Source organism: Cyanistes caeruleus, chromosome 1 (genome assembly GCF_971803275.1).
Source record: "Cyanistes caeruleus chromosome 1, bCyaCae1.hap1.1, whole genome shotgun sequence".
NCBI lineage: Eukaryota > Metazoa > Chordata > Aves > Passeriformes > Paridae > Cyanistes > Cyanistes caeruleus.
In genome coordinates this window covers 127,375,188-127,390,854 of record NC_141701.1, presented here as the reverse complement: position 1 = coordinate 127,390,854, position 15,667 = coordinate 127,375,188, and the positions used below count along the sequence as shown (strand labels likewise).

Sequence of the window (15,667 nt, the reverse complement as noted above, 5' to 3'; positions counted from 1 at the left end):
TACCTGCATCCAGTACTTAAAAAAACAACACACACACATGCACACACAAACCCAAAACAAATCGCAACACAAATTCTCTGTTAACTGCAGAGCTCCATTACCTATCCAGTGCTTGCCAAATGCTATTTTTCAGTTACACGATAATGAAAATATTACTATATATTTACACTATAATGAAAAATACCTTCCAAATCTACAATTCCTCTTATTTAATATGTTTTTTTCCTAAGGAAATCACCGGCAGATAAACGTCAAGAGCTGTTGGAAAGGTAGGCAGCGTTAGCACAGGCAGATAAGAAGCGATTGCAGAGGGCTCGGTATCCTAGCAACATCCCTTGCAGTTGCCTAATGGTATTTTGGAAGAGCAGCGGCTCCAGACCGGCTGAAGTGAGGGAAATGAGGGGCTGGAGCGCAGCGGAGCTCCGCAGCCCAGCCTGAGCGCCCGGCACTGCCGCTTCCAGGCAGGACCAGGCAGGCGAGAGCGAGGTAACGCGGTGGAAGGGCGGGTGGACAGCGCTGCCCGGGGCATTTCCCCGCTGGCCGTGCCCGGGGAGGCATCGCCGGAGCGCCGCGCCGCTTACCGACTGCAGGGACTCCGGGGAGCGGCCGCTTTGCGCTCTCGCGCCCTCCCCTTCCCCCGGGACATTTTTTCCCCGCACCCCTCCAGGTCCGGGCCGAGCCACCGCGCGCGGCAGCCAGGCCAGCCACCCCTCCGGCACTGCGGCTTCGGCCTGGGGCGCCCGCTCTCACCCACATAGCCTCACGCCGGGAGGCGCGGCCGCTACTCGCGGCCTGTCCCGGCGGCGTGGCCGCGCTCCCAGCGGATGGGGAGGAAGGGGCGGACTCCGTGCCCGCGCCGCGCTTCTCCCGCGCCGGGAGCGAACGCGCGCGCTGCCACGCGGCGGAGCCGCCACCGCGGCGGGCACGGGGTTAAACCCGCGCGTGCCGGGAGAGCCCCGCCCCCGGGCCGCTCGCCGGCCAATGAGAGGCCGGGGGGCGGGCCGGCGCCTCTCCCGCGCCCGCCCCGGGGTGGTGCGCAGCGCGGCGCGCGGCGGGCGCGCGATGGGGCCGGCGGCGGCGCGGGCTGGCGGGGGCCGGGGCCTGCCCTGCGCGCGGCCAGCGGGTGCCCGCGCGCTGCCGCGCGGCTGAGCGCGGACCGGGGCCCCGCCGGCCCGAGAGGTGAGGGGGACACCGGGCCGGGGGCGGCGGGAGCGCCGGGCCTCGGGGGGGCAGCGTCCCGCCCGCGGGGGCGACGCGGAAGAAGGCGCCGAGGGTGCCTCCTCTCCGCGGGGCCGGGGCGGGAGGAGGCGGCCGGGGCGCCGCGTGTCACGCCGGCGGCGAGAAGGGCGCCCGCGGCTGCAGGGACAGCAGGTGCCCGGCTGCACGGCTGGGAAGGAGAGGCGCCAGAGCAGGGGTCTCCTTGGAAAAGCGCGAGTCCCTCGGAGCCCAGCGGAGGGAGCAAGGTGCCCGGGGAGCCGGGAATCGCTGCTCCCGCCCCCGCAGCGGGGACTTCCTGGGCGGACGGCCGTAGCAAGGGCTGGGCTGGGAGAGGGCTGGGAAGCTACGGGCACGGGCACTTGTTGCCGAAGGACCGTGTCAGCTTTTGGAATGAGGAAGGAGGAGCCAAACCTTCCTTCCAGCTCACCGGTACTGGGGATTGTTACACGTCTCGTTTCGGTGCGGCTGTTGGCCTCCTGTACCGAAGTGCCTTGCTTTGATGGTTTGTATTTTCTGGTGGAACAAGCGGGAAGTATTTTGAAAGAAATGCTTACAACATTAGATATTTAAAGTGGAAAGATACGATCTGCGCTTAGTCGATAGGAAACTGCAGAAGCTCACAGAAATCCTAGATGCAGACATTTGTGCATATAGCTGCATTAAACTAGCAATAAATATGACTTAAGGAGCGGTAGGCCTGTTTTGCACAGCTATGTTTTTTCCATATTTTGGTCGAGTTATTCTGGTGTGTTGCTTGACTGTTAGGGACATGGGGGTAGAGATCAATGCCATTGCTAATTACGCAGCTCTCAAAGGACATTTACGTTATTTCATCATGGGGCCTCACAGCTTCCCCCTTTATTCTTAAGTAAGGGATACAAGAAAGAATCTGCTCTGTATGTGGGTTTAACTTAATCGAATCTTAAAGTGATTATGGAATGACAGTGGGAGAAACATGTTTCAAATTAGAGTTATGTTCTGCATTCTGTAAATTTAAAAGTCCCAGATTTGATGGTTGCAGGTTTGGGTTTTATTTGTTTTACATTGTTACATTGTTTTGGAGTTGAGGTATTTCTGTTTGTTTGGTATTTTGTTTATTGTGTTTCTGTACATGGTCCAAGTTTGTCCGAGTTTGTGAGCAGGTATTAATTTTAAAAGTGGTTAGGTTGTTTTCTTTTGGCAGTGGGGCCAAACTCTTGCCATATATTCATATTGCATGGGTTTCCCCTAAATTTCCATTGGCTTGTGGAAGTGACTGGCTTGTGGAAGCAGGGTGAGAGCAGTAATTTAGATTAACATGTTCAAAGGCTCACCAGCAGGGTGCACAGAGGCACAGTCCCATCAGAGGAGTCAGCTCCTGGTTCTGTCATTGGAGAGCCACCAGCCCCATTGGCCAGGTGTGACATGCAGCAAGAGGAGTCCCCAGAAGGGCTGGCTGGGACAGCTCACAAGATCGAAGGGGCAGAAAAATTTGGGTCATATGGGATGCAAGAGAAAAGCATCTTGTGGCTATACAAAATTATGGGGTTCTCCTGGGAGGGACTAAAGGAAGGTGGTTTGAGGAATAAGAAGTATGGGAAAATAAAAGGATGAGATAAAGGGCCTGGTCAGTTAGAAAGAAGTGGCTGGTCAGTGTCCTGGGCCAGATTGCCTGTTCTCTTTTCTCATTAAGGTGCCTTTCTAACTGTTTTGCTGGGCAAGAGGACTCTGTGCCCTATTCTCATGTGCATACTGAGCTCTAAGTGCCAGCAACTGGAGATCCACAGTGATTTGTAGGGACCTGTGTCTGGTGTGCCAGCAGCTGGAGGGACTGGAGTGAGTGAGAGCCTAAATGCCCAGCAGCTGGAGTGGGGACTGTGAGCCACAGATGCTTGCGTGTCTGCAGTGCCCGTAACTGGGGAGGGTGCAGTGTGTGAGTACAGTCTTGGCAAGGATGCCAGTGTGTGGTTGCTCATGAGTGTCACACAGGGTTAGCCTGTGAGTAGGATTAAGAGGCTTGGGAGCCAGGCTTTGAGGCAGCTGTAAGTGTGGGACAGGTACTAGTGAGATCAGAGGGTCATCAGTTTGACAATGGAGTAAGGCTCTGGGGAGTCTAGGATTCAGGGCTGGTTCCTGAATAGGTTGAAGGTCTGAGACCAGTTACAGAGGGATCCACGTTGTGTGTATGTGTATATTCCCTAGTAGCAGACCATTGTCCTGGGCAGCTATGGGGAGGAGCAGCATAAGGCTAGGCTAGGCCATGTTTGTGTCTGCATGAACACTTGTTTTTATCTGTGCTGATCTGTGTGGTCAGCCGTGTGTATATGCATCTTTGCATTCACAGCCTGGCTGGATCTGGGCACATGGAGTTGCAGCAGCCTTGACGTCAGTGGGCTGCCAGGTTCAGCAGCCCCTAACACAGGAAAATTAGTTTTTCTGTAAGCTTGAAGATGTAGAAATTGTTGACTCATGAAACTTATATTTGAAACCAAATCTTCAAGGAATTTTGTGTTGTGATAGAATTTTAAAACATTTGTTGGTTTGATTGATGTGAATAGGGCTACCTACATGAATATCTAAGTATCTGTACTAGTTTAAGCTTCCATGATAGAGCAGTGGAGCGTAAATTAAATTCAAATCTAACCTTTTATTGTAGGTGTTTTTTTGAGTAGTGTGTTCTTTAACTCAAGAAGTAAAAATAGAGATGTGAATAAAAACAGGGATGTTTCAGTGACCTGGTTGGTTTTGTGCTTACCTTTTCCTTCTCTGAGTGTTATGGACTCATATCATCAAAAAATTTGAGTTGGAAGGGACCTTTAAAGATCATCCAACCCCTTGTAAAGTCCAACCCCCTGCCATGAGCAGGGACAACTTTCATTAGATCAGGTTGCTCAAAGGCTCATATGACCTGGCCTTAAATGTTTTGCATGTCTTCCCCCTGAATAAATCCATGCGTGGAAAAGAATATCAGCAAGGAGTGGGGATGTTTATCATCTGACAACTGACCTTCCTTTTAGGCATTTTCTAGTTCTTCTAGTGTAATGCTGTAGTGTTCAGTTATTTTTTGCAGTCAAGTTAAAAGACTCAATTTATGTGAAATACCAAGATATAAATAATGAAAATTTCTATCCTGTTATTGTTGGAGTTTACAAACATGTGGATATACACCCACACATGTTTATAGTGACCCGTTCTGTTGGTATAAAATTGATAGAATGATAAGCAGATTATTTTAGATTGAAAACTGTAACTAGAGGCATTTTGTACCAAATATGACATACAGCTACTACCTGCCCTGAGAAATCCTTTTTATGTGTGAAGTACTGCCTAATCAGCTTCTGATTTCCAATGTGATGAATGCACTTCTTTCATTTTTCAGCATTTCCAGCACATTTATATACTCAGTTGTATATAATTTCATAGTTAAATGAGCAGCAATTATTTTCAAGTTATTTTAATTTTTTTTCTTGCCAAGCGAGAGTAATTTTAACAGCTGTTGGAGCAGATAACAGAAATTGTATGGCAGAGAGACACCTAATATTGAAAAGTAGAACAGTGGAGACCTTTTATTCTAGAAGGTAGTGTAGCTACACTGTGGGCATGCACGGGTTTTTATATTTCCCCACTCTGAATATACCAAAAGAAGGCATTGTTTTATTTTGGCCATCTCCCTATGTGTATTGCAAATTTTGAGGGGACTTTGTGTTGATAATCTTAGTACAGTATAAATAAATAAAAAATAAATAAAAATAATCTTAGTACAGTAGATCCTTTGCATTGTAATAGGCTGCTTGTATGCATGGGCTTTTGTTAAAGGTTTTGGGAGTTTTGCCCTATTTTTTTTTTGGCACCTGATCAAAATACTCATGTTTTCTTCTCAATTCAGTGGTGTAAAAGACAATAGAAATAAAGCTGGAAACCAAATTTTTCAAGGCCTGGGTCACAAATGATTATACAGTCAGCTTTTTACTTTGTGATGTGATGTCTAAAGGTAATCATTTGTCTCCACCAAGATGTAGTACTGAATTGAGGGAAGACAATGTGCAATTAAAAAATCATTTATATTAAAGAACTACAGCTCCTTATCAATCACAGTTACAATCATTTAAGTTTTACATACCCTGTACATTTCTTGATTTTTACTTTGTCCTTCAAGTTGTGTTTTCGATTTTTATTCCTTTTTCTAGCAGCGTGGAAAGAAAAGCATTAGCATGTGTGAGAGCTGCTGCACTCTTAAATGGTCTTGATCTGCATGTATGTGGTAGATCTGGTGGATTTCTGGAAGTGGCAACCTAACAACATGCACACAGGCGTTCCATCCTTTGCTTTCCCTTCAGGAGAGCAGAACAGACAGAAAGCTGGGATTTGGAGTGTGTGTTGCTGCACAGTGATTCATACAGCTTGCTTGGGGACAGCCTGTTTCCAATACCCTGCCCAGGCAGTGAGAGGAGGGGGGCAGGTAATTGATTTGTTTTGGTGGCTGCAGCTCTTCTCTGATCGATGGTTTTCATCGATGCTCTGTGCAGTCCATAATTTTCCTCTTTGGGCTCCCTCATGAACTAAATTGGTTTCTGCCCACTGTCATTAATAATGATCCTAATGGAGGGAACATCATTGACTTGTTTGTAAGCCTCTGGCTTGAATTCAGTGTGTATTTAATAGTCAATGTTTTTGTAGTTTAGTCATGAGTTACTAGAAAATAGCTCAACTCTTTCCGAAGATGAAAAACCCTCAACAACTTGAAATTGGTTTTCAAGTGCTAAATATATTAAAATTCACACTTGTTTTTGATGCACAAAACTACCTTATGCAGGCATAGCTGCTGATTTGATTTAATAAAAATGGTCAGCCAAGTCCTTTAGTTTTTGAGGAGCAAGGGTGTGGCTGATGTGAGGGGGTGTTTTTATTACTGGAATACAAAGTTTTTGAAGTGAAGAGGCTTCAAGGATGATGTACTTTCTTCTTCTCTTCCCTTGAAAAAATGAGTGTTCCTGTATGAAAATTCAGATTTTGTCTTACTCTTTCTTCTGAAAGTCAATTCTCAGTAATTCTTTAAAGTGTAAGGACAACTGCCCTACTTTGGGAGTAGATATGTGTTTATAACTCTTTGAAATCTGTTTGTGATTGACATATATTAAGAATTCCTGTAATACACATTTGGCTGGAATTTTAAGAACATCTTGTGACTATGTTGTATCTTGACCTGTAGATTGCTATTGATCATCATCTTTTAGATTCATGAAAGACTTAGCTATTACATTTTAAAGCGCAGTTTTGTAGGCTGAAGAGAATAAAAAAGTGTATGTATATTACAGTTTTATAAAGCTACTGCATTTCAGTGTATACATTCTTGTTTAAATGTTGTATAAATATAATTAATAGGTTATTTTTACGTACAGCCACAATCAATGTATGTACAATTTTATACTGATATTTGCATTGCTCTTGTACTTAAATTCCTGTGCAAGCCCAAGAGAGCTGAAACTGAGCTAGATCTGAGCTCTCTACGTTCAGAGATTTAGTCCTTGATTTCTTCCTATAGTTTTGGATTTGATTTCTATGTTAAGTCTAATGTATTTTTCATTTGGTTGACAGTGTCTCACCTTCAGGAGATGGCCTCTTCTAAGTCTTTGATGAACCTTCTAACCTTCACTTTTGGCTCAGCAATAGGATTTTTCGTCTGCTATCTTCTGTTTAGCATTATATTAGAAGAACAGGTTAAAATCCAACCTCATGTTCTTCACAATGATCCACATGGTCAACACTCAGCAGATACTGACAACAATCAGCTGCAAGGACAAATGAATTTTAATGCAGATTCTGGACAGCATAAAGGTATTTTGTTACACCTGGCTGATTAGCAAATGTCCTCCCTTTTCATGCATTGCTAAAAAGGTTGCTTTGTCACTACCAAGAATTTATATGAATCATTTTCATTCAGATTCCCCACGTTCAGATTACATCTAAGCAACTTTTTCTCCTGAGGTCTACTGAATGGTGGCTTTGTTTATATTTTTATTACAGTAGTAATTTTCTTTCCTTAGAGTCCAACTGTTTGACCAGCTTCTGTATCCAGACTTGTTTGGAGCAGGAACTTCTCAAATGAACTACTGACACCAAATGTCAGTTTTGCTAAGCATATATCTTTGCTAGCATTGTAGATGTGTCTGGATTTCTTTTTAGCCTTAAGAAGCTGATTTTGGACCACTTCTAACCTTATCTAGCCTCTAAGATAAAGCTAAAATAATTTTTTTTTTAAAATCGCTTTTTGGTACGATTGGTAAAACACAGAATTGGAGCAGGGGGTCAAAGAGAGTCACTGTGGGCATGATTTGCCAAGCTGATTATGCAGCAATCCAGGCACAGGTTGTTGTTTGCAGTCAAATCCAGAGAAATTCTCTTGCTCTCTGATTATTTTTATTTTTCCATCCAAGGCAGACCCTTCAGATACTTCAGGAATACTTTTACGCTTGATATATTTCATTAATGAAGTAATTCTAAATCCCAAATACAGAGAGTGTTTGAGTATGGACAGCTTAGGTGAGAAAAATTGCACTGCAATGCATTTGCTGAAGATGTTAGTAGGTAATTTGCTATTTAGGCATATTTAAACTCCAGACTTTGTAAGATGAGTGTGTGAGTGTTTTACATGTAATTGTAGAACATTTAAAACAGAGAAATGTGATGCATAGTTGTGTAAAGTATAAGCAGGAATATTTTAGTACTAGTTATGCAGATTTCACTGTTCATGAAATGGGCATTAAACTCTTACATGAGTTAAAATCTTTCTGTATGTATCAAGTTAAAGTGTTTCTTTGAGAGCATGAATGCTTTGGCAGCTCAAAAAACATTGTTTCACACCTCAGATAACTGTGTTTATTCAGTTGGATTGCTACAAATAAAGACATGCTATCAACAATAATAGTAGTTTCACAGTATCCTAAATTACTTAGTGTCTTAAATTCTTTCTGGTTTACCATTGGCTTTATTCTTAAAACATATTTTGCTGTTTTAGAAATATTCATTTGACTTTATTAGTTAACATGAATATATATATAAAATAGCTTATTAGCTTTTTGGCCTTTCTGTGTTGTAATGATTAAGTTGTATTCATTGGATGGATTCTGGTGGATGGCAGAAATATTCTGTTTTTAAATTTTCTTTAGTCTTCCAAGACTATAAAGAGGTTGCCTCTGAGCAGTCTTTATGTACAAATCAAGGTTTGCTAAAGCCACACTTCCTTGAACAGACACCCATTTTGATATGACTTACACTCTCCTTTATCTTGTGAAATTGAAATAGCTTTAAGAATTTTAATCTTTGAGAGCCTTGTTTCTTTCCTTCCAGAATTCAGCATGGAGTTCATTAGCTGGTACATTTGGAAGCAAAAGCCTCTTTCTGTCTGCATGTCTTTTCTGATCTAGAAACAGAATATCTGAGGAGGGGGGAGGGTGCTGTTAGTTCATTTGGCAATCATGTCTAATATAGTTTTACATCTTTCCTGTTTTTTTAGATGAAGATAAAAATATTGCAGAAGGACTGTATCACAAGGTGAAAATACTGTGTTGGGTCATGACTGGACCTCAAAATCTAGAAAAGAAAGCCAAGCATGTGAAGGCCACTTGGGCCCAACGCTGTAATAAAGTACTTTTTATGAGCTCTGAGGAAAATAAAGACTTCCCAGCTGTGGGTCTAGAAACCAAAGAAGGCAGGGACCAGCTGTACTGGAAGACTATTAAAGCTTTTCAATATGTACATGACCATTATTTTGATGATGCTGATTGGTTTATGAAAGCAGACGATGATACATATGTTATATTGGACAATTTGAGATGGCTTCTTTCAAAATACAGTCCTGAACAACCCATATACTTTGGAAGAAGGTTTAAGCCTTATGTGAAGCAGGGCTACATGAGTGGAGGAGCAGGGTATGTTCTGAGCAAAGAAGCTCTGAAGAGATTTGTTGCTGCATTTAAAACAAACAAATGCACTCACAGTTCCTCGATTGAAGATCTGGCACTAGGAAAATGCATGGAGATCATCAATGTGGAAGCAGGAGATTCTAGGGATACGAGTGGTAGAGAAACCTTTCACCCATTTGTTCCAGAACATCATTTAATCAGAGGATACCTACCAAAAACATTCTGGTACTGGAATTACAATTACTATCCTGCTGTAGAGGTAAGTCCTGAGGAGCCTGGTATCCATTTTGTCAAGTGCATTATGATGTGTGCGAGTGTGTGATGTGTGAATTAGCATTAGGTGGAAGAATTCAAGAACAGGACTTGGAATTTTTTGCATATTAAAGCTGGAAAAAAAGAGTGGTTCTTCAGTAGATTTTTTTCATTGTAAAGCAGCAATCTATTTTTATACTTGTATTCAGCAGCTAAAGAATTTCTGTAGCTTAAATCAGCTGTATGATATTGTATTTAGTGTGTCAGGAGGCAGCAGCTTTAGCTAAGGCTGCAGTGCATGGGTGGCTGAGCTGTGGACAGTTCCATCTGTAACCAGTTCATAATGAAAATTGCCTATGTGATCCTGTCCTGTCATACCTGTGCTTGGATAGAGACTACTTTATCTGGTATCAAAATCAAGCTGTATTGATCAAACTTAGTAAGTATTGAAAGAACAACAGTTACATAACAGTTGTTCTCTTGGGTGTCTCTAAATATTTAATCTTAATTCCAGTTGGATTCAAAATATTAGCAACTCTGCAATCAAAGCTGCTGAAAAAAGAAACCCCAAAACTGTACTCCAGAAAAGTGTTCTCAAAGCTGAATTTGAGCTATAAAATATAAGTTGTGACAAATGTGTTAACAACGATGCTATAGCTCTTATTAATGTAGATAAAATCAAGATATTTAAAACAAAATTTTGCAATTACTTGTTACAGCTTTCTGTCAGTAGGAAGTTAGATGCTGACAATATTGCCAAACTGTATATGTCAACACACACAGGTGCAGGTACGCACACAATTTGCTTTTACATTCTCTCTGGATGCTGACATAAGTAACAGGCATGTATTGTTTCATATATAAATGTAACTCATTTAGGCCTGCTTGCTGCTTCTTGGTGCTGTTTAAACACCAGCATCAAAAATTAAGTATGGAAAAGCAGAAAACCTCTGACGTTAATGAGGGTAGCTAGTTTTTTCACTGGCTTGATCACAGAAGCAAAAGACTTTGTCAGCTTTATTTTGGAAAGATGCCTTGGCAGATATGTCTGGTACATTTTGCTTGCCTAACATTAACTTTTGAAGTATATGTATGACTGATGGTAGTGAATTTCTTACCATTAAATGAAGTATTTCTTTGAATTCTCCCCGGATCTTTATCCAGACATCCTTTGCAATTCTTGCTGATTGTTTTGCTTTGTTTTATGTTTCAGGGTCCTGGATGCTGCTCCGATTTAGCAGTTTCATTCCACTATGTTGACTCTGTGACTATGTATCATTTGGAATATTTGATATATCATCTTCGTCCTTATGGGTATTTGTATAGGTACAATCCTGATTTGTCAAAGAATCCAGAAGAGCAGAGCAAAAATGAAGCACTGGAGGATAATCAAAAGCTAAAGCAAAAAAATTCTGAGAGCTAACTTGACTTTGAAAAAACCAAAAAGAAGCCAGTACAATGAGTAAGAGTCTCCTCAAACTTGTGCATGAAGCTTGTGGACTGAAATTACTCCTGGCGATTGTTATTTAAAAAATCAAGTTGGCAGCACTTCTTGTCACCCTGTGTACAACACAGTCTGGTGCTGGCTCTGACTGCTTGGGATAGTGTGACCTTGCAGCCCTGCTCACGAAGATTTGGGGCCCTAAAGCTGTGAAATTGGAGGTTGCTCTGGTACAATAATATCTGGAAGAATTTGTATAGAAACTATAGTGGACAGGTTCACAGATGATTGTACCGTATTTCTGTTCCTTTTTCTGTTCTCCTCTATTTCCTTACCATTAAGCCAGTTCTAATATTAGAAATTGGATGCTGCGCAGTCAAACACTTCACCATGGCTTTCTGAAGTATTCTCAACATCTTGCAGTTATTTTGTGTACCTTGTCCTGAAAGTTAGGCAGAGACAGGGAATTAGAGTCTCCAATCTGCTTTGCCTTATCAGCAGAGTGGCAGAATTTCACCCACAAGATTAATCTGAATTGTTTCAGAAACAAAATTTACTGCTATGAATTACTTATAAAGTTTTAAATTATGTTGTGCAAAACAATATGAAGTCTTTTGGGGAAGAATACTCTTCTGGAGAGAAACCCAGAAACAGTTACTGTTGTTTAAATTGCTGAGGAGATGCAAGCTGCTTACATATTTTCCTGTGGCTTCTTTTTTTTTTTTTTCTTTCCCTTTTATTAACTTATCGTATTGGTTGAATGGATATAAAAATTTGTCTTAGCATTTCTCAGCATAAGGTAGATGCTTTTGAAAAGAGAAGTCTGTCTTCCATCCCACCTGCCACAAAAACCAGGAAGAATAGTATCTTAGTGAAGTTGCATTATAACAACTTGGTTTCAGCCACTATTATAATTAGTTTGTTTCCATTTTAATTTTCACTAAAGGTTAAAATTTTCAGATACAAAAAACTGCACCAAAGCCAGTTTATTTGGTTGAAGTACTTAATTTAACTTTTCTGAACACTTTTTTCTTCCACTTTAAAAAAAGTTTTCTGTATCTGCTTCTTGTTACCTTTTTCAGTACAAAGTGTCACATGATCCTTTTTTCACTGTTTTTGAAGCTGAAATATATAGTTATTCTGGTAAACAAGCCTGAATGCAGAAATCTTTCAAAGTGCATTAACTTTCTCCACTACTTCATAAGTATCTCTGCCTTTTAACTGGAAACACTTTCTTAGTGTGGGACAAAATAGGTATTTTAATTACTGACTTTTTTTCAGAGGCCAAATGTATGTTTTATAGAGTTAATATAAAGCTTTCTGGTTTTCTCCTTTTCAAATTGAATGAACAGCAGTATGGGGAATGGGATTAAGCATGACATGTAGTGTGTTTTTATTCCACACTTGAACAAGTTTCTTCATCTTTTTGTTATTTTTCACCTTCATCATATTGATGAATTTGGATATAACCTAATTACCTCCAGTCACTGTTTTGAAAAGGGCACATAGTGGTAGCAGACAGCCTTATTTACTACTGCTGGTCCTTCAGGATGTTCCTGGAAGATGATGCTACCATAAAATACTGGAATTTTTTTTTTTTTCCAAAGATAATTCTAGTACAGATTGGAGTTCTTTCTGTTGTCCAACAGTAAAGCCATGACTTTCTTTCTGACCATGCTCTGCAGCCTGATGGTAATTACTGAAACAGCTCATGGTGTTGAAATGCTGCATACATATTCTCTGTGTGAATGTAGGCCAAGTTCGTCTACCAAGTATTGCTTAAATAGTTCCTGCAGGGTTAAATCTGTTAGTCTTTATGAGCAGCACTGCTTCTGAAGTACTGATAGGGCTATGAGCTTTATTTTATGTTAATTGACTTAAGTAGAACATTATAACTGCATAGGTTTAAGAAAGAAAAAGGTCTCCAGTTCGCTGTAGTCAGAGGGATACTTGTCCAGAGGACAGTGTATGTTAACATGCTGAAAGGTTCTTCCTTCTGTGAGCTAAATGTTTATGCCACATGCAGCACAAACCAATCATATTGTGAAATGCATATGGAATTGATAACTCAAATAGCATTGTTCAAACAAGCAGTTAAAATATTCGGGAATACTTAAAGAAGTTATAAAATGAAATCGAGATCCCAACCTAATCTCTTTGTAAGTTCAGCCCATGTAGAAGATCTGTTGAACTGCTATACAGTTCCTTTATTTCTGCTTTCTTCTTCAGTTCATCCATGGGGATTTAAAGATTTTCTACCCCAACAGGCAGAACTAATCCTGCATGTTTTCTGCAGATTTGTGTCGTATGTTTGCCCTGTGCTGTCCTGTGAAACAAAATCATTTCCTCTCCATGTTCCTTACTGTCCTGACTCTCCTGTCTCTGGCTTTCCAGTTTCCAGCATAAGTCTCAGGTGGCCAGGAGGAAGCAGGATGTTTGAGCTCCACACAGGTTGTTTGCTGGGGTAAAAGGTAAGCCAGCCACTGCTGAGCCCGGGGTGAAGCCTTTTCTCAGCAGCAGTTCTAGTTCTTATCTGCTGCCCACCTGAGGCTTGTGGGTTTAGCAGAGCAGGGCAGGACTATCCCTTTCCACAAAATGTGCAGGACCTCAGAGAGACTGGAAAACTAAGGAGCAAGTTCCCTTTCTGAAGGGAGTAAGGCTGAGGACACACTACCTTGTGATAAATGGGTGACTTATCCAGAGAAATAAGTAGCCTTTTCTTCAAATGTCCATTCTTTATTTTAAAGTGTCCTTGTGCATAGGCCTCTGAATCTATTTCTTTTGCCTTTTTAACAGCACTGCAAAGAATTTTTTTTTTCTTTCCAGACAAGCTAGGAAAGTATCAGGTTTTACATTCTGTGATTATAACAGAGACCTGTTCTTCTCTGTTGAATTGTATTGCCATAACCATGAGCCGATGCCTCTGGAATAATTGGTTTCTATCTCACTGCCTTCAGAAGCCTCAGTGAACAAGGTTGGAATGTGAACAGTTGGTATAATTTTCATGTACAATATTACACTAATATTAGTACTCTGCTATTTCACTCTCAGGTCTTTGTGCTTTGAGAAAGTATTTATTGAGTTTGAGAATTTCTGCAGTCCAAGGAGACTGTATGTCAGATAGAGAGATTTTCTGAAGCACAGCAACATGGGCTTACTTAGGCTGTGCAGGTTATTGCTCTGTGGTTTGGTTTCTAAAAGCGGTTTCTTAATTTTATAAAACTTAAAAGCATTCATTGGTACCATAGTGATTTAAATGACCCATCTAAACATTTTCCTTGAAATTACTAGGCAGTGGATGTGGGAATGTCCCCTAGTGTGACAGTAACATTTTAATCTTGTAAATGGTTTCTCTTCAGAAAGATTGAGAATGGCAAGAAGTTACTTCCTGATCACTGGGTTTAATCAGAGGGAGAGTATTAGTGTTTGTTTGCAGAGGAGAGTATTAATCTTTGTTTGCAGAAAAACACCAATTTTAATCTTCTTTCACTTCCAAATCATTTTTGCAGTCTGTGTTCTTTAAAAGGTTACACACTGGTGATGTTTATACCATCTCTCATTTTATGGAAGCTCTTTTCACAGTACTTTTGCCTTTAAGGTCACTTTCTTTGTTTTGCTTTGGTGGGGGTATATATTAAAAATCACTTTTTCTTCAGCTGTTGCCATTTGTTCTGTTATGCTTGCAGAAGTATAAATTTCAGTGAGTAGCTGATAGATGTCTTATAAATGCTTTGTTATCTGAGCACTGTGTTTTGTCTTTGTATGACAGAAAAGTGTGGATTATTTCTCTGCTGTACTTGCTACTGATGCTGATAGTGCACGCACAGATTAAAAATAGACCCCTCAATACAGGACCACTGGGAAAGGCAGTTTTGTCCTTTTTCTGTCAAGAAATCTTCTTCTGTGGAACTCCAAAAGTGTAATTTGCTTTGTTTTACCATATTGTATTTAAAATACTCCACAAATGTTATTAGTAGTCTAAAAGATTGAATATTGCTGCTGGACAGTATGCTCCACTTAAAACCTGTGAATGTTTCACTTTGCAATTATAGGTAGTTGTGTTCCTAATGGCAGATAAAAGTTGGTGATTTGTCTGGAATAGTCACCATAAGGATTTGTTTCTTAAATACCTTCTTTGAAGTGCCTTTGACCAATTTTTAGCATCAAAATTAAGTTGAGAATTGAAAAAATAAAATAAGTTATCTCATACACAGTTCATGTCTGTCTTCATTTACCCCTCCTGCATGCTAGTGGTGTTGCATAGCAGCACAGTTTAGTCTAATAAAAATGTTGTTGCTTTTTCTCTAGGGTGGGTACAGGAAATTTAAAAAGCTTTTCTCACTCGTTATGATTCTATGATTCTCTATTTATGCTATTAACAAAATAGCAAGCTACCCAGCAAACAAAGATAGTAGACCTTAAAAGTGTAAAATGAGTAAGTGCTAGTACCAGATTCACATAAGCAGGCAGCTGTTTCTGCATTGTCCTGATTCTTCAGTGTCTCCGTATCATTACAGATTCCTGAGTGAAATGACCACAACTGATACTTCAGAAATAAAGCAAAATTGTCCAAAATTAACCATTTTTTTTTTTAAAAAAAGGATTTATTCTTTCAGTGAACCTCTTATCTCTGGAAAAAAAAATCTGTTAAGATTTAAAATTTGTGCTTTCTAACCCAAATGTTTGTGCAGAATGGTGTTCAGCAGTAAAAGTGCTGGCACTTAGGCAGCTGGGAGGTGCCTTTACATCTGGAATTCTGGTTGTTGGACAAGGTGTTGGCACAAGCACAGTGCAGCTGTTTGTCATTACCTTAAGTACTGTAATAGAGCCTACTAATACTATTAACCTGGATTAA

General features: G+C 40.9%; 2 protein-coding genes across 7 annotated transcripts in view; one reads left to right on the top strand and one right to left on the bottom strand.

The window, feature by feature from the left end:
* ASNS (asparagine synthetase (glutamine-hydrolyzing)) overlaps positions 1 to 944 on the bottom strand; it is a 29,193-nt gene extending 28,249 nt beyond the window's left edge. Inside the window, exons 1-2 of one of the 3 annotated variants that reach the window (XM_086856568.1) lie at positions 751 to 924; positions 185 to 258 (exon numbers count right to left, since the gene is read on the bottom strand). The gene's annotated coding sequence lies outside the window, so the exon portion shown is untranslated. Of the gene's footprint in view, positions 1 to 184; positions 383 to 750 lie in introns of those variants that run through there. The other 2 variants (XM_086856579.1, XM_086856557.1) reach the window with 2 other exon arrangements.
* Positions 338 to 15,021, top strand: C1GALT1 (core 1 synthase, glycoprotein-N-acetylgalactosamine 3-beta-galactosyltransferase 1). 4 transcript variants are annotated; one of them, XM_086856613.1, is made up of 5 exons: positions 1,028 to 1,083; positions 5,535 to 5,656; positions 6,793 to 7,032; positions 8,711 to 9,378; positions 10,585 to 15,021. In XM_086856613.1, the coding sequence occupies exons 3-5, from the start codon at positions 6,810 to 6,812 to the stop codon at positions 10,792 to 10,794; spliced, it is 1,101 nt and encodes a 366-aa protein (XP_086712739.1). In that variant the 5' UTR covers positions 1,028 to 1,083; positions 5,535 to 5,656; positions 6,793 to 6,809; the 3' UTR covers positions 10,795 to 15,021. The 4 variants fall into 4 exon arrangements, with proteins under 4 accessions (XP_086712748.1, XP_086712739.1, XP_086712729.1 ...); XM_086856622.1 differs by lacking the exons at positions 1,028 to 1,083; positions 5,535 to 5,656 and adding an exon at positions 338 to 486; XM_086856603.1 differs by lacking the exons at positions 1,028 to 1,083; positions 5,535 to 5,656 and adding an exon at positions 1,088 to 1,179.
* The last annotated feature ends 646 nt before the right edge of the window (positions 15,022 to 15,667 follow it).